At 36.0% G+C, this 22,995-nt stretch overlaps 4 protein-coding genes, 1 long non-coding RNA gene and 1 other non-coding gene across 7 annotated transcripts; 3 read left to right on the plus strand and 3 right to left on the minus strand.

The window, feature by feature from the left end:
• The first annotated feature begins 690 nt into the window (after positions 1-690).
• On the plus strand, positions 691-5,479 carry AT3G24190 (Protein kinase superfamily protein). The gene is made up of 13 exons (NM_113324.5): positions 691-1,133; positions 1,256-1,405; positions 1,493-1,663; positions 2,055-2,198; positions 2,286-2,391; positions 2,481-2,629; positions 2,729-2,854; positions 2,995-3,138; positions 3,611-3,698; positions 3,815-4,188; positions 4,319-4,642; positions 4,821-5,054; positions 5,147-5,479. Exons 1-13 carry the CDS (start codon positions 897-899, stop codon positions 5,279-5,281), a joined length of 2,382 nt encoding a protein of 793 aa, NP_566745.1. The 5' UTR covers positions 691-896; the 3' UTR covers positions 5,282-5,479.
• Positions 5,409-9,263, minus strand: AT3G24200 (FAD/NAD(P)-binding oxidoreductase family protein). 2 transcript variants are annotated; one of them, NM_113325.4, is made up of 10 exons: positions 9,146-9,263; positions 8,628-8,730; positions 8,263-8,362; positions 8,035-8,178; positions 7,767-7,825; positions 7,367-7,434; positions 7,241-7,292; positions 6,661-6,834; positions 5,980-6,573; positions 5,409-5,888 (listed from the first exon to the last, which is right to left on the minus strand). In NM_113325.4, exons 1-10 carry the CDS (start codon positions 9,151-9,153, stop codon positions 5,673-5,675), a joined length of 1,518 nt encoding a protein of 505 aa, NP_189062.3. In that variant the 5' UTR covers positions 9,154-9,263; the 3' UTR covers positions 5,409-5,672. The 2 variants fall into 2 exon arrangements, with proteins under 2 accessions (NP_189062.3, NP_001030758.1); NM_001035681.2 differs by having other exon boundaries at positions 8,628-9,168.
• On the plus strand, positions 8,712-9,158 carry AT3G04635. The gene has a single exon (NR_141111.1). It is a non-coding gene; the product is annotated as an other RNA (long non-coding RNA).
• A 114-nt stretch (positions 9,264-9,377) lies between the features above and the next one.
• AT3G00430 lies at positions 9,378-10,730 on the minus strand. The gene is made up of 2 exons (NR_143815.1): positions 10,617-10,730; positions 9,378-9,496 (listed from the first exon to the last, which is right to left on the minus strand). It is a non-coding gene; the product is annotated as an uncharacterized misc_RNA (transcript).
• Positions 10,731-10,962: 232 nt separating this feature from the next.
• AT3G24210 (Ankyrin repeat family protein) lies at positions 10,963-13,729 on the minus strand. Its single transcript, NM_113326.3, has 3 exons — positions 13,413-13,729; positions 11,712-13,241; positions 10,963-11,619 (listed from the first exon to the last, which is right to left on the minus strand). Exons 2-3 carry the CDS (start codon positions 13,203-13,205, stop codon positions 11,290-11,292), a joined length of 1,824 nt encoding a protein of 607 aa, NP_189063.2. The 5' UTR covers positions 13,206-13,241; positions 13,413-13,729; the 3' UTR covers positions 10,963-11,289.
• A 5,267-nt stretch (positions 13,730-18,996) lies between these two features.
• Positions 18,997-20,881, plus strand: NCED6 (nine-cis-epoxycarotenoid dioxygenase 6). The gene has a single exon (NM_113327.3). The coding sequence runs from the start codon at positions 19,017-19,019 to the stop codon at positions 20,748-20,750; it is 1,734 nt and encodes a 577-aa protein (NP_189064.1). The 5' UTR covers positions 18,997-19,016; the 3' UTR covers positions 20,751-20,881.
• Positions 20,882-22,995: the final 2,114 nt, after the last annotated feature.

A 22,995-nucleotide genomic window follows, 5' to 3' on the forward strand; every position in this document is an offset into this window, starting at 1 on the left:
GACCTATGGTTTACAATGTTTCTTTTTAATTGCGACATTTGATGCTGTTGGTAAGATTAAGACAATTAGTTATTGAAATACATAAGAAAACATTTTTAACCAAAATAAAAAATACATAAGAAAACACTATAACAGCGACATCGACGTCATTAAATATTGTTTTATAAGAAAAATATATCATACTCAAATGGCAAATTATGTAACAGTATAAAATAGAAGAAATTTTAAATAACTAAATGTCAAACATTTTAATATATAATTGTGTAAATAGGTTTATATCTTAATATAGTTACCTTTTGATAATCCGAATAGTAACTATGTTTTGCGATATAAAGAAAATGCGATGCAATTCAAATAGTAACGAAAATACATAAATATATATATATATATAGAGAGATTTTAATATTGTTATAATATTATTGCGATGTGGTTTTGGATGTGGTCTACATCATCATTCGTGTTCTATACATGAGTTGTGATTTTCTCCAATGTTAATAAGTGAATATCGAAATCAACGGAGGAATAGAAAATATAATAAAAGCCGAAAAACCAAGGTGGCGCCGACGTAGCACAAAGAAAAAGTACAAAAAAGTCAAAACTCGTTGCCGACGTAATGACTATCGGTGTAAATCCGAGGTCGCGACTTCGAATCGTTCTAAAACCCATTTTACATGCTCCCATTTTTTTTTTCGAACAAATGATGTCACAATCTCAGAGTCAATAAATAAAATGGAAACAAATAATCATCATATGAACTTGGTCTTGCCACGTGGACCCTCCATTGCCGTTACCTTCCGGTGAAATACCAAACACTCCGCTTCCACTTAGAGCCGTAGAAGAGCTACTACTTCATCAACCACAACCACTATCTCCTCAAAATCTCTCTCTACCGATCGATGGAAGCAGCAGTGCCACGTCTCGTCAATTGCGGACCGGAGCCAATTCGATTCTCCGTCTCCTCCCGCCGCTCCTTCGTCTCCGGGATTCCTCACCGTAATAAACGCTCTCGCCAGATTCTAGCCGTCGCTACTGATCCTAAACCTACACAGACTAGTCCACCCAAGTCCACCACCGTAAACGGATCTTCTTCTCCATCGTCTGCGTCAAAAGTAGTCAACAACAATGTTTCCACTGTACGATTTCTACTCCTACCTCTGCCGATTATGTTATGGTTCAATTGAGCAATTTCATAGAAAATTTCTATTGGATTGTGTAAAATTATAACCTCGAATTTTGGTTTATGGCAATGGTACAGAGAATTAACGATGTATCAAAAGAGATTAAAAGAGTACGAGCTCAAATGGAAGAAGATGAACAGTTATCTGTGTTGATGAGAGGGCTTCGTGGCCAGAATTTGAAGGATTCGGTTTTTGCTGATGATAATATTCAGCTAAGGCTTGTTGAGGTAAACACTCTTTGGCAATTCAGCTGAGATTTTAGTATTGTATTTAGCATTGTAATGTTTTAATTTTGTCTTTGTTGGGATTTGTAGACTGGTGAAAGCAGTGAGTTCTTACCTTTGGTATATGATCCGGAGACCATTTCTGCCTATTGGGGGAAACGGCCTCGTGCTGTTGCTTCTCGAGTTATCCAGTTGCTTTCGGTTGCTGGAGGGTTTCTATCGCGTATTGCAGGGGATGTAATAAACAAGAAAGTTAAAGAGGTAATATTTTGTTTACTGCTCTTCTAGCTAAGAGTAGAAAAGATAGTTGTGACTTGAAGATTGGTGATATATGTAAACTCCTTTAGCTAGGATTGAGTGGATAAACAGTAGACAATTTTCATTTCCTATCTTTCAGTTTCTTCCTTGTTCCAAGCATGGAGCCCATGATGTGAATTTTTTTGCAGAGCCTATGATCAACATAACTTTGTTTAATCCCCAGTGCATTTGAGCAATAGATGTTGGTTTAAATCTTTGAAAACGATGTAGTACACAGTTGTAGTATTTTATTCAATTTAGGTGTGTATATCTTTGTTCACGTTTCAATTCTCTTTTGCTTGCAATTATTTTATATGCAGTTTGAGTCTCATTTTCCGTCTGTCATCATTTTCAGAATGAGGTTGCTAGGGCAATTGAATTGAGGGAAATTGTAACTTCCTTGGGTCCAGCATACATTAAACTTGGGCAAGCTTTGAGTATTCGACCAGATATATTGTCACCCGCTGCAATGACAGAGCTACAAAAGTTGTGTGATAAGGTATGATGCTGCAATTATATCTTTCCCTTCATTCATTCCCAAATAATTTTGATTGCTAAACTTGTCTGTTTTTTTGTTTATGTGAAGGTCCCTTCATATCCTGATGATGTAGCAATGGCTCTAATTGAGGAGGAGCTTGGGAAGCCATGGTACGACGTTTATTCCGAGCTCTCTCCTTCCCCAATCGCTGCTGGTAAATCTCAGACCATCAATGAACATGCACACCTTATCATTTCAATAGAGTTTTATGTCAAATGATTCATTGTTATTCTGGTTTTTCAGCATCCCTGGGACAAGTTTATAAGGGAAGACTAAAGGAAAATGGGGATCTAGTGGCAGTAAAAGTACAGAGGCCTTTCGTTCTCGAGACTGTGACTGTTGACTTGTTTGTGATACGGAATTTAGGTCTATTTCTGCGGAAGTTCCCTCAGGCAAGGTTTTGTCTGACGGCTCAGCTTATGCAGTTCTGTAATTGTTCTCTTTCACCTCAATGACTTTCGATCTTCTTGTTTTCATGGTAATTTGTGCAGGTGTCAGTAGATGTTGTTGGACTGGTTGATGAATGGGCTGCTCGCTTTTTTGAGGAGCTGGATTATGTTAACGAGGGAGAAAATGGAACATATTTTGCAGAAATGATGAAGAAAGATCTTCCACAAGTAGGCTTCATAACTTTTCTAATGGACCCTTTAGTTCGTTGTCTATATATGAGGCGTCTGATCATAAAATTGTATTTGACAAGTACCTATGTGGATTTATATCCGTGGAATGGTTCGTAATCATGCAATTATTGTTTCAGGTTGTTGTACCTAAAACCTACCAAAAGTACACGTCAAGGAAGGTTCTTACAACCTCATGGATTGATGGTGAGAAACTGTCACAAAGTATTGAGAGTGATGTCGGCGAACTTGTGAATGTTGGTGTTATTTGTTACCTAAAGCAGGTAACTCTTCCTACATGCTTGTTACGGAGCATAATTAATGTGGTCCTAGCTTACTTGCGTTCATTAAATCGTCCGCTTTGTTCAGCTTTTTCTGCAATCATGCTAAATGACATAGATCTAGGCATGCTATGCTAAGTTTTTCTGAGATAGTTAATTCTTTACCAATTGAAGTGATGGTACATATAATTCTTTGGTTGTTCCTATTATCCTATATAGCATGGCTAGTCAATGTTCCTAACCAAATATTCTCAGTCATATAGTGAGTATAATGTGATTTTGAGGCAGGGGACCTGTACCATTGTAGTTTGCCTCAGGTTTACTCACTTCCTTGATTGATTTAATGTGTTGACCAGCAGTAGTCTGTATTGACTTTCTCTGTCCTCTTTTCTAGTTATTCTGCTCGCACACTTTCTCTTGTTTTAGAAACAAGATGATGTGCAGACATTAACACTGTTACTGTTTTGTGCTTCAGTTGCTCGATACTGGGTTTTTCCATGCTGACCCTCATCCTGGAAATATGATCCGTACCCCAGACGGGAAACTAGCCATCCTCGATTTTGGTAATGATTGTAGTTCCAGTTATTAGTGAAAAATTAGATTCGGGTAGCACAGTTGCATTCGATGTGATATGAGAAAAAACTTTGTTGACATCTTATCCATGTCTGTTCGATGACAGGTCTTGTTACCAAGTTGACTGATGATCAGAAGTACGGAATGATTGAAGCCATTGCACACTTAATTCACCGAGATTATGATGCCATAGTAAAAGATTTTGTTAAACTCGGTTTCATCCCTGATGGGGTCAATCTGGCTCCTATATTACCTGTCCTGGCCAAGGTTTTTGATCAGGCGCTCGAAGGTGGTGGAGCAAAAAACATCAATTTTCAAGAGTTGGCAGCAGATTTGGCACAGATAACTTTTGACTATCCTTTCAGAATTCCCCCTTATTTCGCCCTAATTATTAGGGCAATTGGTGTGCTAGAAGGTATAGCTCTAGTGGGGAATCCTGAATTTGCTATTGTGGATGAGGCTTATCCTTATATCGCTCAGGTATTCTATATGAACTCTGTTAGTGTTATCCAGTAATTAGAGTTGAGATTTTTCCTTCTGTTTAGTCCACTCATTCATTGTTTTATCTTACAAAATACTAACGTCTTCATATGATTACCTCAAAATTTAGCGGCTCCTTACGGATGAATCACCTCGCTTGAGAGAGGCTTTACGCTACACAATATATGGGAAGACTGGCGTTTTTGATGCTGAAAGATTCATCGATGTGATGCAAGCCTTTGAGACTTTCATTACAGCAGCCAAAAGTGGAGGAGGGGAAGATATGAATGGAGGCATGGCAGAGATGGCTCTTATGCAAAGTAAGACAAGCAGTTTGGTTCCTATGTTTCCAGCTAGTGCATCCCAACCGGACCAGCCAGTTCAAACAAGAGTCGCTTTGTCTTTTCTGCTTTCGGAGAAAGGGAACTTCTTCCGCGAGTTTCTATTGGATGAGGTACTAATCAAAATCTAACCACTTTTTCAATCTTGTCACATAAATACTCTGAACTATTGCACAATGAATTATAAATCTGTACAATAAATATTGCTCATAATCACCACATAATGATTCAAAAACATGCTTATTCATGACACCTTTTGAGTTCTGAAATTTTCGTGATTACAAAACACAGATAGTAAAAGGTATCGATGCAATCACAAGAGAACAGCTGGTGCAAGCAATGGCGGTATTCGGATTCAGAAACGCGACACCAATCTTCGGTATGTTACCACCAACACTGGGACCCTTCAAGCCTGCAGCACTTCTTCCATCCGTGACGGAAGAAGACAAGGTCATCTTGAACAATGTTCAGAAAGTAATCGAGTTCCTTACCGCAAGAAGCTCCATGTCGAATAATCCTGATCAGGTTAGATTCAAAAACCTCTCATAATTTGAAAAAAAATCAGTCTGTGTGAGTACCAAGTTTTTAACCTATGTGTGGTCATCATCATAAAACAGGTAGTAGATGTATCTCAAGTTGTTCGGGAACTGCTTCCAGTGTTGCCTGGAATCTCTGCCACAGTACTGCCTGAGATTTTGAGTCGGCTTGGGTCAAGGGTCATGGCGAGAATAGTCCGGGATGCGTTTTTGTGAATATTGGATTAAACTTTGTACAATTGTGCATATAAGTTGCATTTTAAAGTTACTACAAAGAAATATATAGCTGATTAAGTTGCATTATTAACACATATACACTTGATGTTATATACACAGTTGCAATGGAACAATGACTTTGCCTTCCTTATGTGGCAGTGTTGGACATCAAAATTTAAATCACAGTATTCACATTTTACATTGTTTTGATATCAGATTATGTAACATTTTAGTATTTTATTGACTGAAACATAAAAAACTAAATACAACAGACTTATTTAAAACATGGGCTCTGGGAGCTGTTTTCAGTCACCATTAAATTTCTATATAAGGCAAAAGAAGAGATGATGCAGAGTATTTTGAGAACAAAGCGAACAATCCCTCGCATTCTTCAAGAAAATAGCGGCAAAGATTGCTCTCCTGAAGCATAAGATATGATACGCTTTTTAAGCGGCGAAATGTAGTGAGCCCCGTGGAATGCAGCTGCTCTTAGAGCATTCAGCGGTCCGAAATCCAACGAGTACATCTTCTGGATTCCGTCTAAAACCGCCATCATTGCTATATTTGCAGGTTTTCTCTCTGCTTCATAACGTTTGAGCAGATTCGCCTACAATTTAAAATTTCAAGCAATCAATATTCAATACAGAGGAAAGGAGAAAATAAACATGAGGTATAAGACTTAGAATCCGAGCACATACCTCGCCTATATCAGTACCAAGAGCAATGCCCTCTGCTATAGCTTTGGAGAGAGCACACGCATCTGCAAATCCTAGATTTACTCCTTGACCAGCCAACGGGTGAACTGTATGAGCTGAGTCACCAACAAGAGCCACACGTTTTGACACATAGTCTTTTGCGTGCCTTAAAGACAAAGGGAACATCATTCTCTCTGAAGAAAGCTTCACAACCTTGGGAGGAGTTTCAAACCTCTCTTTGGCAGATATGGTCGCATCTCCTGTAAGCCAAGAGAGACTATCCCGTGAACTTGTAGTCTCTGGATTAGGACCATATCCAGAATCCAGAGCATCATTTACAGCTTTGATGAAGTCATCCTCGTTCATCAATTTTCGATCTGATGCCTCTTTTGGGTCCATGGTCCATACTATGTTGCTAAACTTGTCACCAATGGGAAGAAGTGCGATTGGGCCATTGGGTAAAAACCGTTGCCATGCTGTGTAGTTTTCGGCTGTATGCTCAACAGTACAAATTATAGCGTTCTGTGAGTAGTTCCATCCAGTCGTTTTGATCCCAGCCAACTCCCTTACTCGCGACTTAGACCCATCAGCGCCTACCTGCACAAAGATTGTTAGACATCCTAAAATTGATGAGATTCAGGAGTCGTTCCACTCAAATCTAGCAAATGGAGAACGAAAACTTACCACCAGTTTTGCGTAGACGCGATTTCCATCGCTTAGCTCCAGCTTAGCAAGGCGTCCTCGCATGAACAAGTCTGTTGTGGATGGTACTTCACCAAGACCTGTCAACGAAGAGCTAGGTAGCATATCCATCGCATTTAACCTCGCGGGATAAACAGTCTTCTGGAGATCTGATTCCTGCAAATATCACGCCCTCCCATTTAAAAAACAGAAAACATGCCAAACTGATGAAGTCAGATTATCTGATTATACTGTAGAACTAATAAGCGATTAGAACGAATTCTTCAAAATCATAGCAGTCTTTCTAAATTTGAGCACAGAGTGTTCAGATGAAGATCAGTCTAAGCAATATGGATAAGCTTTCTGGATGGTTGATTTTTAAGCTATGCTTCATTTGTTGGAAAATCAAATTAAAAGGTAGCTGAAGGTTTTGAGCGAGCAAATACTCTAGTGGACATGCGAAAGGACAGTCAAGAGGTAAGTTACAAGCATTGGCCCAAATAACATATCTTTCCAAGAAAAACCCGATAGATTGCATCAGGATGATGAGTAAAACTTGGACGGACCCAAGAAAGTAAAATACCTGTACACAAGATAGCTGAGAACTCTGAAGAACTTTATTCTCCACTACACACCTGGATCATGTCAACAATGAGTACACAGCTATTAACATCATCAAGGATGCAGATGTATATAGCAATATGCTTACCCCAAAACATCTTGATGTACATCATTAGCATTGTATCTTGTATATCCAAGGCCTGTATAGTCCCATACCTAAAATACGAAACATGACAAATGACTTTGTTTTTCTGTCTAGCATATCATTGTCAGTATATGTAGATCCTTCATAGAGTAGATCACACCTAGATAAATCTGACTGTAGTTTTCCTTTTAAGGTTTAGAATTTAAACAAAGGAAGGGATAATTTATACCAAGTTACCAACATGTAAAGAGGCAACTTAAAACATGTTCCACCACAATTATAACCACAAACATTTGACAGAAAACCAATTCCTTAAAAGAATTTTTCTTTGAAGAAATTAAAAAATTTCAGACGCCATCATAGAAATGCTTTGGAAGGAATGTATAGTGTTAACAATAATTACCTGCATCTTATCAAAATACGCATGTCGCTGTTGCTCAATGTATTTCCAGGCACCAATATCTGCATAATTCAAACCAAATACATGATTCCAAAGTAATAACTAAAAAGGATATCCATGGACTGAATGAGGACAAAGCCTGAGCTCAAATAAGGGTTCCAAGTGGCAAAACCAGCATATTAAATTAAGCTTACGCAATTGAGAGTTCACACCATTTTGAAAGAATAATGAGCAGAAACTGTGGGAAGAAACGAGAAAGTCCACTACGTACCTTTGAGGAAGGATATTGTTGCAGGTGTGACTGTACTGACTCTGGGATCAGGTTGATGCCCTTTCTCTATGATATTTCTTCTCCCCAAAAGAGGATTATTGTCAATAATAGCGACATTCAAGTGCTTTGTCAATGGCTTGCTGGCTGAAAGAATAACAACCATGTTCGTCAATTGAACAAATATTTATACAGTTAGCTGAACATAAATCACTAGCAACGACTGCTTACCCAATGAAGCAGCTAAAGCGATTCCAACCATTCCACCACCAACAATAGCAATGTCATGTTGTGGACCATCGTCAGTGGAATTATTTAATGCATTGCTCTCCTAAATCGATTAATAAATGTAAAACTATCACTTCTAGAACATGACATTGCTTTAATATTAAGCAAAGGATATCACACTAAATACTATTGATGTCCCAAACATGAAAAACTACTCTACATCATCACAATGACCAAAGAAGACTTTAGAACAGCTGCACAGAATTTTTTTGATATATTGCTACAACAACAACATGCAAAAGATCACAAGTATCTTTCCTGATTCTTCCAAGACAAGATATGCGAACTCACAAGGAGAGGGATCTTACATTGGAACAAGAAGTAGAAACATCATGTGTCACAACAGTCGAACAAGTCCTCTGCAAAATCCTTGTTCCACAGACACTTGTCCTAAGATTCCTTGCGAGCACCCTGTCCTTAGACATAGCATCATTATATAATAATCTTCTCTAATATCCAAGTAAGCTGGATAGTAATAAATAGATACAAATTCAACATTCCAAGATGGACTCTAATCTAAATTGCACAAAACAAACAAGGGATCCAATTTCCTATAAAGTTAAGAGATTGCAGAACTTGACAGACACAACAAACATGAGATCACCGACAAAAGATTGAAACTTTAACAACAGTAGTTTCTCAAAACTAGGAACAACAGAACTAATAAGCAACCCACCATCAATTGATTAGCTAAAGATAAAGAAAACAACTCAAATTTAAAAAAAACTGATTACAAAGACAGTGATTCAAATTAGAAAAACGCATAAAAACCAACCGAAGATAGAATTAAGGGAAAATGGAGGATTAAGAAAGGTGAGTATTGAACCTGTTCATCGTTGAGGCAGAAATTGTGTTTCTCTCTGCCGCCGACGTTAGATACCTTTAATGGAACCAAAAGAAAAAAGGACGACGAGGACGAAACTAAAGCCTCTAACTGACAGAGAAGGTCTTTCTTCAGGCGGAGTATTTGCAACGAAAGTGGTCTCAAACAAACGACGCCGTTTCGTTTCAACCGAGGCAAGGATCAAACCGTAATTCGGGTCTGCTTATAAAATAACCCGGTTTTAATTGGTTCCCGCCCCTTCAAATTCATGTTTAGCTTACGTTCGTTACACGGGAGCGTCACTCAGAGTCTGAACCCATCTACATCTTCATCAGGAAATGACGATGAACCCATCTAATAAGAGGAGTCAAAACAAAAGTAACAATCAAATCGAGAAATCGAGAAATCGAGCAATGGAGAAGATTTAAAAACGAAATTGAAAATCAACAAGAACCTTGATCCTATTTAGCAATAAGGTTGTAAAACATAATACAAAGATTATGGCAAAGATATGATAATACCCAGACAAAGAGGCATCTATATGTTTTAAACGAAATACTACATTCAACAAAAGTTTCCCAATCTAGAAGTAGAGAGTAGACAATAGATATTGGAGACTATCTAATTAGAGCTGTCAATTGGGCGGGACGCCCATGGGCTTGTCCAGTCCAAATGCATATGGGCGGACTATATTCTAGACAAAAAACAAATGGTCTAATTGGGCATATGACCAGTTTTGTCCACGGACAATATGGGCTTGACCGTATGGACAATGGGCTGCCCATGGGCATAAATTGAGTCAATATACATGTCTTCATTTTAATCATATTTTTATAATTTTAATTACAATTACAACTAAATAATTTTCAAATTATATATTTTACATTATAAGTTTCTATTTTAATGAAATTTTTAAATTTTAATAAATTATTTCTTATTAAATTATTTACGGTTTTGAAGGAAAAATACTATTCCACAATTTTTTGGAATACGCAAAATTTTGATTTTACGGTTTTGACGGGAAAAATACAATTCTCCGATTTTACGGTTTTGGCGGAAAAACGCAATTCCATAATTTTTCCGCCAAAATCGTGATTATATTATATTGGTAAAAAAAAAACACAATTTTACCGTTTTGTCGGAAAAATGCAAGTCTCCGATTTTTATAATTTTTACCGAAAAATGCAATTTCTCAATTGTTCTTTAAAATCATGATTTTTGATTTATCAATAATAACAATAATAAAATGGGCTGACCACGGGTTGCCCATATGGACATGGTCTTTATTGGGCATGGACATTTTCGGACCATTGTTCATTATGAACCGTCCAACTTGGCCCATAAAAAAAAATTGTTTGTACGGATACACCCAATAGTCTCTGGACGGACCATTTGACAGCTCTATATCTAATCGATTAAACCAAACAACCATCAAATCGACAAGTAGAGAGTAGAGATTAGAGAAAAGACTTACGGCGGGTCGATTTCGCGATGAGGATGAAGCTCTGGTGAATTCCAGATTTTTGTTGGAAATTGATCCTATACTTAATCGTATTTAAGATGAGATCAAGTGAAGAGTGGAGAAGATGAGAAGAGACTGCAACAACAAAGAGAAAAGGATCGTAAGAGAAAGAAGAAAGAAGAAAAAGGCCAATGGGCCATGGTGTTGAATTGAAGGCCCAAGTGTTAATGGGTTATTTTGTGTTGGTGAAATTAGATTATTATGAAGTAGTTAGGTTAATAAAATGCCTTCCTCCTCAAGACAATCCGTATATAGTCCTCAACATCTAAAATAGTCAAAATTCAAGAACAAACGTTACCTCATCTACAAACTTATTTGGAATTACACTAGAATGTGATTTAATCGGCTCCAGTTTTTTCCAAGATATCGACTCAGGTGTTGCATATTCCAAGCATATTGAATAAGAAGAATAAAAAAAAGATACAAAAGACGCAGAACAAATGTTTTTACATCACAATGGAAAGGAAAACAATTCATTGCAAATGTCTGAGCTATGTTACAAAATAATCAAATAAAGTTGTATCAGAATTTTTATGCCTTTCTCACCCTTTCTTCAATGTCTTTTCACAAATCTCATGAAGAAAACCTGTGTAGGTTAGTATTATGTTCTCAAGAGTTGAAGTGGTTAGCTAACTTGTTCTGTTTTTTTACCACCCTTTTTTGGTTTCCTTTTCTTTGATTCAAGACTGACCCAAGTATAACCTGTGGGTATAGCAAATGGGTCTTGTAATGTTTTTGACTTACTACTCCCACCATCTTTGTTTGATCTAGACCGACGAAACCACGAGGAGGACGATGATGAGTTGGTGAAGTCAGTTGTTGCAGCAGCTGGACTCTCATAGCCAGAAGAAGTCGGGCTCGAGAGAGGCGTCTTAAACTCATCTACAGGCTCAATTTCTTCAAACTTTGTGAATGTAACAAGCACTTTTATTGTAGGTACCACTGGAATAGCAACCTACATTCACAAACAATCTCTATAAGAAAAAGAAAAAAAAACTCATCTTCAAGAACATTAAGATTAGCTCTTAACATGAAACGACAACATACCTTGACCGGAAATGTTCCAGAGGGAAGTTTTGTGGTAAGAAGTTCTCTAAGACGACGAATCGCCTTAACTTTGTTTGCAAGTATGTCAAGTAAAGGAAGCAACTCCTCTGTTTGTAATGGGAAGTTTGGAGATAGCCAAAGAACAGGACGTAGCCCTTTCTTATATTCGCTTTCGTGGCGAGTCTTGTCAGAGACCAATGCTTTTGGTTTCCTATAATGCTCATTATCTACTGAGTGTCTTCCTGGTTTTATCTGATTAGACTCTCCCAATAGATTACTTACTTTCTCATTCACACAAAGAGAGCTTCTCGGTGGCGCGTATTGAATCTGCTTCTCTTGTTTAGTCTCTTTCTTTCTCCAACCTCCTAACCACCCTTTCTTCTCTGCTTTCTTGTTGGCCTCAACATGATCTTCCTGATGATGAACAATGAAACCATTCTCACCATTGACATTTGGGAAGTCTGGTAAATCCAGCTTAAGAGCATCCTCTAGTTGCTTTTGCTCTTCATCTGTTAAAACATCGCAGATATCATCATCGCCTCCTTCTACAGCCAATGAACCAGGAACCTTTCTTGACTTAACACTAACAACAACATTGTTCATCTCATAGACCTTAGCTTTCCAAGGACCAACCATCTCACTCTTCTCCTGCCTCCTCCAATTAGTCTGCGGAGATAAAACCGCTTGTGTCACATCAATCCCGGGTCTAAAGATATTGCTCTTACACATTGCAGCCACTTCTTTCCTAACTTCTTCTTCTGATGGAACTCCACAAGCACCATCCAACGCATTCATCACTTCTTTATCCTTATGATTCACCATGTAAAGCGATCCACGAGCAACTTCACCATCCTCTGACCCATCACCAAGAAACAATATACTTTGATCAGACCGTTGAATCTTAAACCCATCAAAACCAGCCATAGTCATATCCGCTCTCAAATTCGATCCCACTTTCCAAACCTTATAAGTATCAGACGGTGCAACCTTAGATACAAAAGGAACAACAGAGCTCTCAAAATGAAAACTCATCTCCAAGTAAAAATCTTTCATCTTACTCATTGTAGCTATCAAACGAGGTAGTCTCCTACACCATTTAGCCCAAGCTAAAGGCTGATAGTGCCGAACTATAATCATCGCTATCGCCTCTTGTCTACTGCAAACAGCTTCCTGCAACGCGTTCCAACCGTCTTCGTTTTGCAAAGTCCAGTCAGCTCCAGCAACCATTAGCATTTCTACTGATGTTGAATCACAGAGCTTCACCGCTAGATGTAGCGGCGTGTCGCGGCTTGGGACGTCTCTTCTATCAATCACAGCTGAAATGGTATCGGATTTTGCTTCCTCGGATAATGAAGCTGCTTCTGTTTGAATCTCACATGGATCTTTAGGCTTTGGAAGAGAAGACAGTATTGCTCTGAGACCAACATAGTCTTTAGAAGCAACAGCTTTGTGCACAGAGCTGTGTATGTACTTAGACACATCAACGTTCTCCATTTGAGATCCCAAATCAGAATCTTCAGATCAAAAATCCTACGAAACCAGTAAATGGATCAAAATCTTAACCTAATTTTTAATTCAGTAACAAGTCAAACCACTGGAGAAACAGAGTTAAACCAAGAAAAAATCAATGGAAATGAAGAGAATCAGAATTCGAAAAGTGGGTCTAAATCAAGAAATCGAAAGATCTAAGAAAGTTCTAACCTTTTTGTCTTTTCAACTTCTAACTTTCTCTGCAAGAAAGATAATGAATGACTTCTTACACAATCTTCTCAAGTTTTTGCTTTGCAGCATTCACTTTGTGTTTTTTTTTTTATCGCAGTATCTTCTTTAGTCTTCTTCTTCTTCTTCTCTTGTGTATTATTTCGTCATAGGAGAGAAGTTGAAAGAGAGATTCTTGTGATCTAATTCCAGATCAGACGCATGTGGGAGCGTGCAACAAAAAAACATACAGAGGGATTTAAGGGTAGAAGAAGAAAAAAATCAATCCCGAGATTTGTGAGACCAGAAAATGAATAAAGAAAGGAGCAATAAGAAGAAATAGGAAAATTGAGAAATTAGGAAAGAGGAATCAGTCGTGTAGGTGCAATGTGTAGTGGGAGGGAAGCAAGCAAAACCAAAAAGACACATTGACATTGAAAATTTATGTCAATTTATGACAATATCTATGTACTAACAAAAACAGTTTTCAAATAAAAAATGATAAATAGGATGAAACAAAAAAGTACTATACTAATCATTATAATTTTAAATGTAGTTTAATCTGTTTTTTCAGTTTTTTAAAAGCTAGCTTGTATATATTGATAGAATTAATTTAATGGTATTATTATGGAAGAAAATATTCATTAATTTGTTATTTTTGTGAAATTAGTTAAAGTAGATATTTTTTTACACAAATTTATCAATATAAAAATAGGTAAAAATAATAGGTTAAAGTAGAAGTATTTATGAATCCAATACCAGATCATATACTCATAACTCAATAGATTTAGAGAATTTTTTAGAATATCCCTATTATAATATATATTTTCAAAAACATCCAATATGTTGCCTATTTTCAATTACATATCTATTTTCAAAAATGTTATTTAGTTTGATGTCTCTAGCGGCTTACGTGGTTGGGCTCCAAAATAATATTTATAAAACCTTCTGAACTTTTATACAAACTTCTAAAACCTTAATAACATCTTTATAAAAACCCTATAAAAAAGTAGAACTGAAAATAGACAACAAAAGGGGAACTATAAAAGAGGTTTTTTAAAAATTCTCCTATATTGTATAGGTTTCTAAATTTCACTTTTACTTCAAATTATTAAAGTGAAATACATTATGAGAGAATTTAACTGGAAAAATATGCAAACAGATCTTCTACTAATACTAGCCTTAATAGTTTGATGTCAAGGCTATTTAAAAACTGATATGAATGATATTTTTTCTTGACGTTAACTCACCTTTATACTAATAATAATCCAAATATTTGCTACTATTTGTTAATAGATTAGTTGTTTCAGCAATTAGCTATGGTACATACATTACTTACAAAGAAAATGAAAATTCAATAAAAACCTAAATTTCTATTACGAATACAAAAATATCACATAGTTTACTACACACAACATCAAGAAGAAGAAAAAAACATCAAGTTGCTAGAAATGTTTTAGTGCTTTTAATTAATTCTACCGGTTCAGAAGCAAAATCCGGCTATTTCTCTTGCCTCGATCACATATTAATCAAGTCCATTAAATCCGTCACAAAGTGAACACATTATCCATTATGATGTATTGATGTTTATACTACGAAGTTCTGCATGAGAGTGGATCATAACTCTATAATTGTGCCATTGGACTAACTATGACGCATACTCTTTTACGTGTTATCTACTTGAATGATTTAAGTAGTTCGTAAACGATTTAAATGACTAATCGGTTTATAATTGAATTGGTGGATGTATTTGAATCAATATTTATAAAATTTTAAAATATTATTAATATGCTGTTTTAGTAAGGGTTAAAACTTCAGTTTTTTAACAATTGTCTCATAGATTCGTGGTATAGCGTTACTTAATAACAATTAATAACAATTATAAACTGTAAAATATAAATATTTTATAAAAATAAAATTTACAAATTTTAATATATATTACTTTTAAAAAATAAATTGTCCTGTAATATACCGTGGATTAAAATCTAGTCTTTAAGTAACTCTGCCTAACTTATAAGCAAAGAAGAGACATTTCTACTGGCTTGAATCCATCACAAAATGACCACAATATTTATTATGAAGTTCAAAACATTGTATTGGGATTATCCACGTCGATTACATAAATTTTTGTCCTTTTTCTATTGGATTAGATAATTTGACAAAGAAAACTCGTGTATATTCTTTATAATACCAAAGTATACAACCAAAGTATCTTTATAAGCATGGATGGAGCTAAGAAGAAGCTGTTGACACAACAAGTGTGACCGACCATTAATCTCACGAACGCATTGTTTCCCTAAGAGACTACAAAATTGACACGTGAAATCGGTGGTGTTTAAATAGTTCTGTTTTAAATTTTCAGCAAGTCTCATAAGCACAAGTGTTGGTCGTTGGTTAAGCGGTCGAAGAGATAGTAAACTCTATTATCATACCACACGTCTCATAGTACCACGTGAAGTGCATGTCAGTCAAAGTCGCGTGATGTACAAGGTTATAAAATCCGAAGATAGATGATATCATCATATCTAAGTCGAGTATTAATTTGTCGCCATCTTTGTCTCCACTCTCAAGATGTTATGTAAACTCTATGATGCAGTTACTTTTCTTTGGTTTCATTAACTATGTGGTCGTAGAATGTGAATCTTTTGCAAACGGGCTTTTAGGTTGCATCATATGAAGTTTGATGACTCTTCTATATTTTGAACCTGGACTCCACAAAGACAAAGATAAGGCGGTTTAGTAGCAAACTTGGTGTTGGTATTGATAACTCACTTACTTTCGATTTGAGTTCTCTTTCTCCAATACCCGAAAAAAAATGTTATAGTGGATCTACAACTATAGAATTTATCTTACTTCTTTTTCATCTGAATTTTTTTGTATATTTATAAAATTACAAATTAAAAAATATACATACAGATAACGAACAATCCGAAAAATAAAACTAGGAAAACGTGATTTTTCCGGAATTTTAGCTCTAAAAAAGAAAACTAAACATACAACCAAAACCAATAAATAGACTAAAAACCGTATTGGATTGAAAGCCAAAGTCTGAGACATAAAACTAAGAAAAATTCTGATACCAAACATTAGTGACGCCTGCAAAATTCCAAACTTCTAAAAATCTAAAGAAAACAACAAATCGAAAAAATCTAAAGAAAGCCAACACAACATAACAAATTTCTCCTATGATGAATAGAGAGTACCTCACAAATCAAGTGTTAGCATTGTATTTTATAGTGAGTAAGAATTCTAGCTAAACCCAAATAAAATAAAATTGAACATCATTACTAGGTCTTTGGGAATACTCGCTCATTCTTCATTCATTTTCTTCCTTTGAAGCATCCTTGTCGTTTCATAGAATGTTTTATCTTTCTCCTTCTTAGCTCTCATAATCCATATTAGACTGTGGATTAATTCTCTAGTACTCTAATCTAAATTTTATCTACTATGTTTATGTTTCCGACTTTTTTTTTCACTATGTTTCCGACTTAGATGTTAGAAAATCACCCTTTCATGTCATATCAATATTTTCTTGTGTCTATCATTGTACACTTTAAGGCTCACTTTCGAGAGATCGATCCGACTTTTCAAATCAGTTCTTCATCAATAGACGTATGTCTCTTACATATAATCAATCAGATGACCCAAAAAAAACTATTTGAAATAGTGAATAAAAGTTAAAAATTATTTCAAATACTTCATACAAATATAATAAAAATAAAAATAAAATCTAATTAAATCTATAAAATTGTAGTTTTAAGATACCATTGTATTAAATGGACATATCTCCTTATTCCGAGAGCCAGATTGAAGACAAATTTGTAAATGAAAATGGTCGATCAAAGATAAAATTTTAGAATGGCCACTAGCATTAAAGTAAATTAGTGGTTTGATATATAAACTTTGTTTAGCACACTACCACCATCGACTTCGAATCTCCGCAATATTGCCACCACCACCTTCCAATCTCCGCATTGTTGCATTTTTCATTATTTAATGCTGTAAAACAAAACTAAACTGTGAATCAAAATAAAGCATACCAAAATTTTCTGACTTGGCGGCGTCTAATAACCAATCCAATCCGATTCAAGAAACTTGGACTCTAAGCGACCCTAACAAACGGTCCACTACCATCTCCCCAGTGTATTCCACTAGCAACTTCACATTATTCATGACACATTTAATCACAATAATTGATTAGTAACTTTTGGGGACTAAATTTAGATGTATTATCCTTACTAGTACTAAACGTGAAAGTTTTATCACACACCGCATGAATTTTACATTATAGTTAAAACACACACACCTGCCACAAGGTCATACCAATTATATTACGAATATAAAAAAGTCTTTCCACTGTTCCACATAATCTTCCTTCTTTATCTTCCACAATATCTCATTCACCAGCGGTTACCAAAAGAAAAAAAAAAAACTATTCTCATTCACTATGCACATTATTGTGGCAAAACAAAATCTAATTCACCAACGGTTACACAACTCTATGCCAAACTTTGTTTTTCGAAATTCTGTATTCTGAAAACATTCGACTAATTTTGTACAAAAACACATGTGTACACGGGCAAAAAAAGCACATATCTATTATTTTAAAAAAGATTAACAGATTATCGTTCTTCCATTACTTTGTAATGAATGACTAATTTTTTTTACTAAACTTTTATATTAAACCTGTGTCTAATTTTATGACTAATGAATTTCTTTTGACTAATATTTAATTATTGAACACATGTGTTATACTCATTGGCAATAAAAACACACATAGATGTCTTTAGTTAATAAAATAAATTATAAAAATGTTATTCAAAAGAATATTATTGGTCTTCCAATATACACTTTCTTTGGATTTACTATGAAACAGACAATCTTCATAAAATTTAAAGAAATCTATTAAAAACAAAACTTCAAATTACAGCAGACCCTATAATAATTGTAAGGATTCACTTCTATATATGTGCCTGATTAATAAAAGGTAAAAAATCTTATAGTTTTCTAAATTTATAATTACTACTTTTGGGAGATTTGATACCTATTTAGAATTCACTCTCAAACAAAAAATTCCCACCGTTGAAACAAAAAGTAAATGTGTGTGAACCAATCAAAATCGTTGAATTAAGGAAAAATCTCCACATTATAGCATACCTTATAATCTGGATATTTTCTGCTATATATGTCTCTAATAAAGTAAAATTGTAAAAAGAACAAAATATTACAGTTGTTATTCCTATACGTATACGTAATAACTATTTTTGGAAGATAAGATTCGACACCTATTTAGGTTCACTTTTAAACCAAAAAAAATCTCTACCCTTGAAACAAAGAATAAATATAAGTAAAACAATCAGAATCGTTGGATTAAAATAAATCTACAAAATACTCCACATTATAGTAGAGAACATATAATCTAGATTTGCTATTAAATATGGTATCTTGACAAATGTCAAGACCCCGTTACATTTTCTATCATCTTTATATAAACCGCTAGCTTTTACCCTCTTGTTTTGGGCAAACACCAAAAACGTTTTTACTTATAAAACGTTAGAAAACTTCTCTAGTCATGTTTTATGCATAGGTCGCTCACAAGTCACCACCATGCAACACTCTCTTCGTTCTGATCTTCTTCCGACGAAGACTTCTCCTCGTTCTCATTTACTTCCACAACCCAAAAATGCAAATATTTCTCGACGAATTCTCATTAACCCTTTCAAGATACCGACACTTCCTGATCTCACTTCTCCGGTTCCGTCACCGGTTAAGCTCAAACCAACGTATCCAAACTTAAACCTTCTTCAGAAGCTAGCGGCTACGATGCTCGACAAGATTGAGTCCTCTATCGTTATTCCTATGGAGCAGAATCGCCCGCTTCCTAAACCGACCGACCCGGCGGTTCAATTATCAGGTAACTTCGCTCCGGTTAATGAATGTCCGGTTCAGAACGGTTTAGAAGTGGTTGGTCAGATTCCTTCTTGTCTAAAAGGAGTTTACATCCGTAACGGTGCAAACCCTATGTTTCCGCCGTTAGCCGGACATCATTTATTTGACGGTGACGGAATGATTCACGCCGTTAGTATCGGTTTTGATAACCAGGTTAGTTACAGCTGCCGGTACACTAAAACAAACCGGCTTGTTCAAGAAACCGCGCTTGGACGATCGGTTTTCCCTAAACCAATCGGCGAGCTTCACGGCCATTCCGGTCTAGCTCGACTCGCTCTCTTCACGGCTCGAGCTGGGATCGGTCTAGTGGACGGGACACGTGGCATGGGCGTAGCTAACGCCGGTGTGGTTTTCTTTAACGGCAGGTTATTAGCCATGTCAGAAGATGATCTTCCTTACCAAGTGAAGATCGACGGTCAAGGAGATCTTGAGACGATCGGACGGTTCGGATTCGATGACCAGATTGACTCTTCAGTGATAGCGCATCCTAAGGTGGACGCGACCACAGGAGATCTCCATACACTGAGCTACAACGTTTTGAAGAAACCTCATCTCAGGTATCTTAAATTCAACACGTGCGGGAAAAAGACACGTGACGTGGAGATCACGCTCCCTGAACCAACGATGATTCATGATTTCGCGATAACCGAGAATTTTGTCGTTATACCGGATCAGCAAATGGTATTCAAATTATCCGAAATGATTCGGGGCGGGTCACCCGTTATCTACGTTAAAGAAAAAATGGCGAGATTTGGAGTTTTGTCAAAGCAGGATCTGACCGGGTCGGATATAAATTGGGTTGATGTACCGGATTGTTTCTGTTTCCATCTATGGAATGCGTGGGAAGAGAGAACCGAAGAGGGAGACCCAGTTATCGTCGTAATCGGGTCATGTATGAGCCCACCCGACACGATCTTTAGTGAATCAGGAGAACCAACCCGGGTTGAATTAAGTGAGATCCGGTTAAACATGCGTACAAAAGAATCGAACCGTAAGGTTATCGTAACCGGAGTGAATTTAGAAGCGGGTCACATAAACCGTAGTTACGTGGGCCGGAAAAGCCAGTTCGTTTACATAGCAATAGCCGATCCTTGGCCCAAATGCAGTGGCATTGCGAAGGTAGATATACAAAACGGCACCGTTTCAGAGTTTAATTACGGACCGAGCCGGTTCGGTGGAGAACCGTGCTTTGTACCGGAGGGAGAAGGAGAAGAAGACAAAGGTTATGTAATGGGGTTTGTGAGAGACGAAGAGAAAGACGAGTCGGAGTTTGTGGTGGTCGACGCGACGGATATGAAGCAAGTCGCGGCGGTGCGCTTGCCGGAGAGGGTACCTTATGGTTTCCATGGAACGTTCGTGAGCGAGAATCAGTTGAAGGAACAAGTTTTCTGACTTAGTAGTGTGTATATTCATAATTATATGCTATCTCCTCTTTTTAGGTTTACGTTTAAATTGGTTAATGTGTTGATATTTTTGGGTATAAGAAAGGAGTTATTACATCTTCCATATCATAATTAATATTTGTGGTATGATTCTCTAGTTATATATAAGATGTGTATAAAAGAAATCTCTTACCGTATTAGGTTTATCTTAACGTGAAAAAGTATGCTTGTAGTATAGGTATACTATCACACTCTCATATGCATTTCAAAAAGAGCTTTTTATATATTACATCCAAATGGATTTATACTTTGATTTTAATTACATTTGACACGCCAAGGACTCTGTAAAAAGTTTGAGATTATTGGTTAATTGTCAATTAGAAGCGATCCAATAAATCAATGTCCCACCACGTGATCCAAAAGCAACGCATTGATGTTTCATATTCCACTAGTTTAGTTGTAAATTTGTAACTATTAGCATTAAGGTTTAAGTGGTCCATTTTCATCTAAAGTCTAACTATTATGTAGAATGAGCATATAAACTATATATAATGTTCAGCCAATAAAACTTGTCACGAGACTGATGAATGATAACCGTCGCGTAGTTAGTGACTATAAAATCCATAAACCATGTGCCATTACTTTTGTTTGTAATGGAAGTTTAGTACAGGACAGTAACAGAAGTAACAACAGTGTTTGTTCAGTCATCCGCATAATTTTCAATAATCATATTTTTATATATTTTGGATCATTGGAATCTAACTAAGAAAATCATTGTAAAACAAATAATTTTTGTTTGGAGGAGCTATGCAACATGTCTATAGGTTTCAATAGAACTGATCGATATAATTAACTAAATCAATTTCATCTTTCTATTATTAAGAGAAGACATAAATGTTTTTTGATAAAGGACAAGACGAATGTTAATAGAGAATATTGTCAATAATAAATGATATTTATTAGTAATATTTTCTTATTTAGTTAAATACTATGTACCTTGAAAAAAAAAAAGTTAAATACTATGTGTTGACCAAAATTGAAATTGTTTGAGACAAATGTGCCACAAGAAACCATAACATGATATATAGAGGTTGCAGATCGTCAACGTTTGTCACTCTCACAACTCACTCAAATAAGAGAGAGATTGAAGATACATTGTGTTGACAGAATTATAAGACTGACAACAAGACGTAACATAGCAACTAGAGACATGTGAGACAAGTAGAAAATGACACAATCCTCATAAAACAATGAAGCTGCCAAAGATTATGTTATATCATGAAAGCTAGAAGATCATCAAATTCAAGGTTAAAGTATTCTTGAGCTCTATAACTCAGTAATAAAGGGAGAGATTGAAGTTATATTGGTGTTCTTACTCGTTATTAGACTCAAGAGAGATGATCAAGAAGCATTGAACAAGTCTGATATAACCTCATGTATAGCCATAGATGCAATGAACAAGTTTGATACAACCGCATGTACAAACAAAGATGAAGTGATTTATCAATTAGAGAATCTTGTCAGCCAAGACAAACATACGTGAAGTCAAGTGGAATGTAGTGGCGTGCTGAACCTTGGAGTCTTATTGATCCAAGAAGTAAGAACTCAACCAAATCAAGCTTCTAACTCAAAAGAACAAGTCTAAAGAAAGCAAAGTATCAGCTGAGTAAACCTAATGTAACAGAGCAGAAAAAACAAAAAGACGATATGTAACGGAATAGAGGTGGTAAAGGCTAAGGTTGCATCAATCAGTGGAGCGGTTGTGTCAGTACAGAGATATAGGTGCGTCAGAGTTAAAGCATGGTTCAAGTTGACATGCATGCATCGTGGTGCAGTGTAGATGTGCAATAGAACAGAGTCTTGGGTCAAGTTGACAATATAGCATAAGCAATTACCCAAAAGATAGGTTTGAAATCCAAGAAGTATAAAAGGACGAGGTGGTCACAAGAAAAATGTTACAAACCTTAGATCTAAAACTGAGAGAAGCATACATGATGTGTGTGGTGTTGTCATAGATTTGTTAGTGATTTTGTGTAGGAAACCACACTGGTCGAAAATACAATGAGTGGTAGTTTCTTTGATTAATTAATCTAGATAAGAGTGGTATGCACATGTGTGTGCTAGATACCATTGACAAATGTGACTTTTGCATTTTTATTCTACTGAATGATTCTGAATTTGGTTCCGTATATATATGTTATTCGAACTACATGCATTAACAAATCTTGTGATATCTCTTCTCTATGCTCTCATCT

Source organism: Arabidopsis thaliana, chromosome 3 (genome assembly GCF_000001735.4).
Source record: "Arabidopsis thaliana chromosome 3, partial sequence".
NCBI classification, from domain to species: Eukaryota; Viridiplantae; Streptophyta; class Magnoliopsida; order Brassicales; family Brassicaceae; genus Arabidopsis; species Arabidopsis thaliana.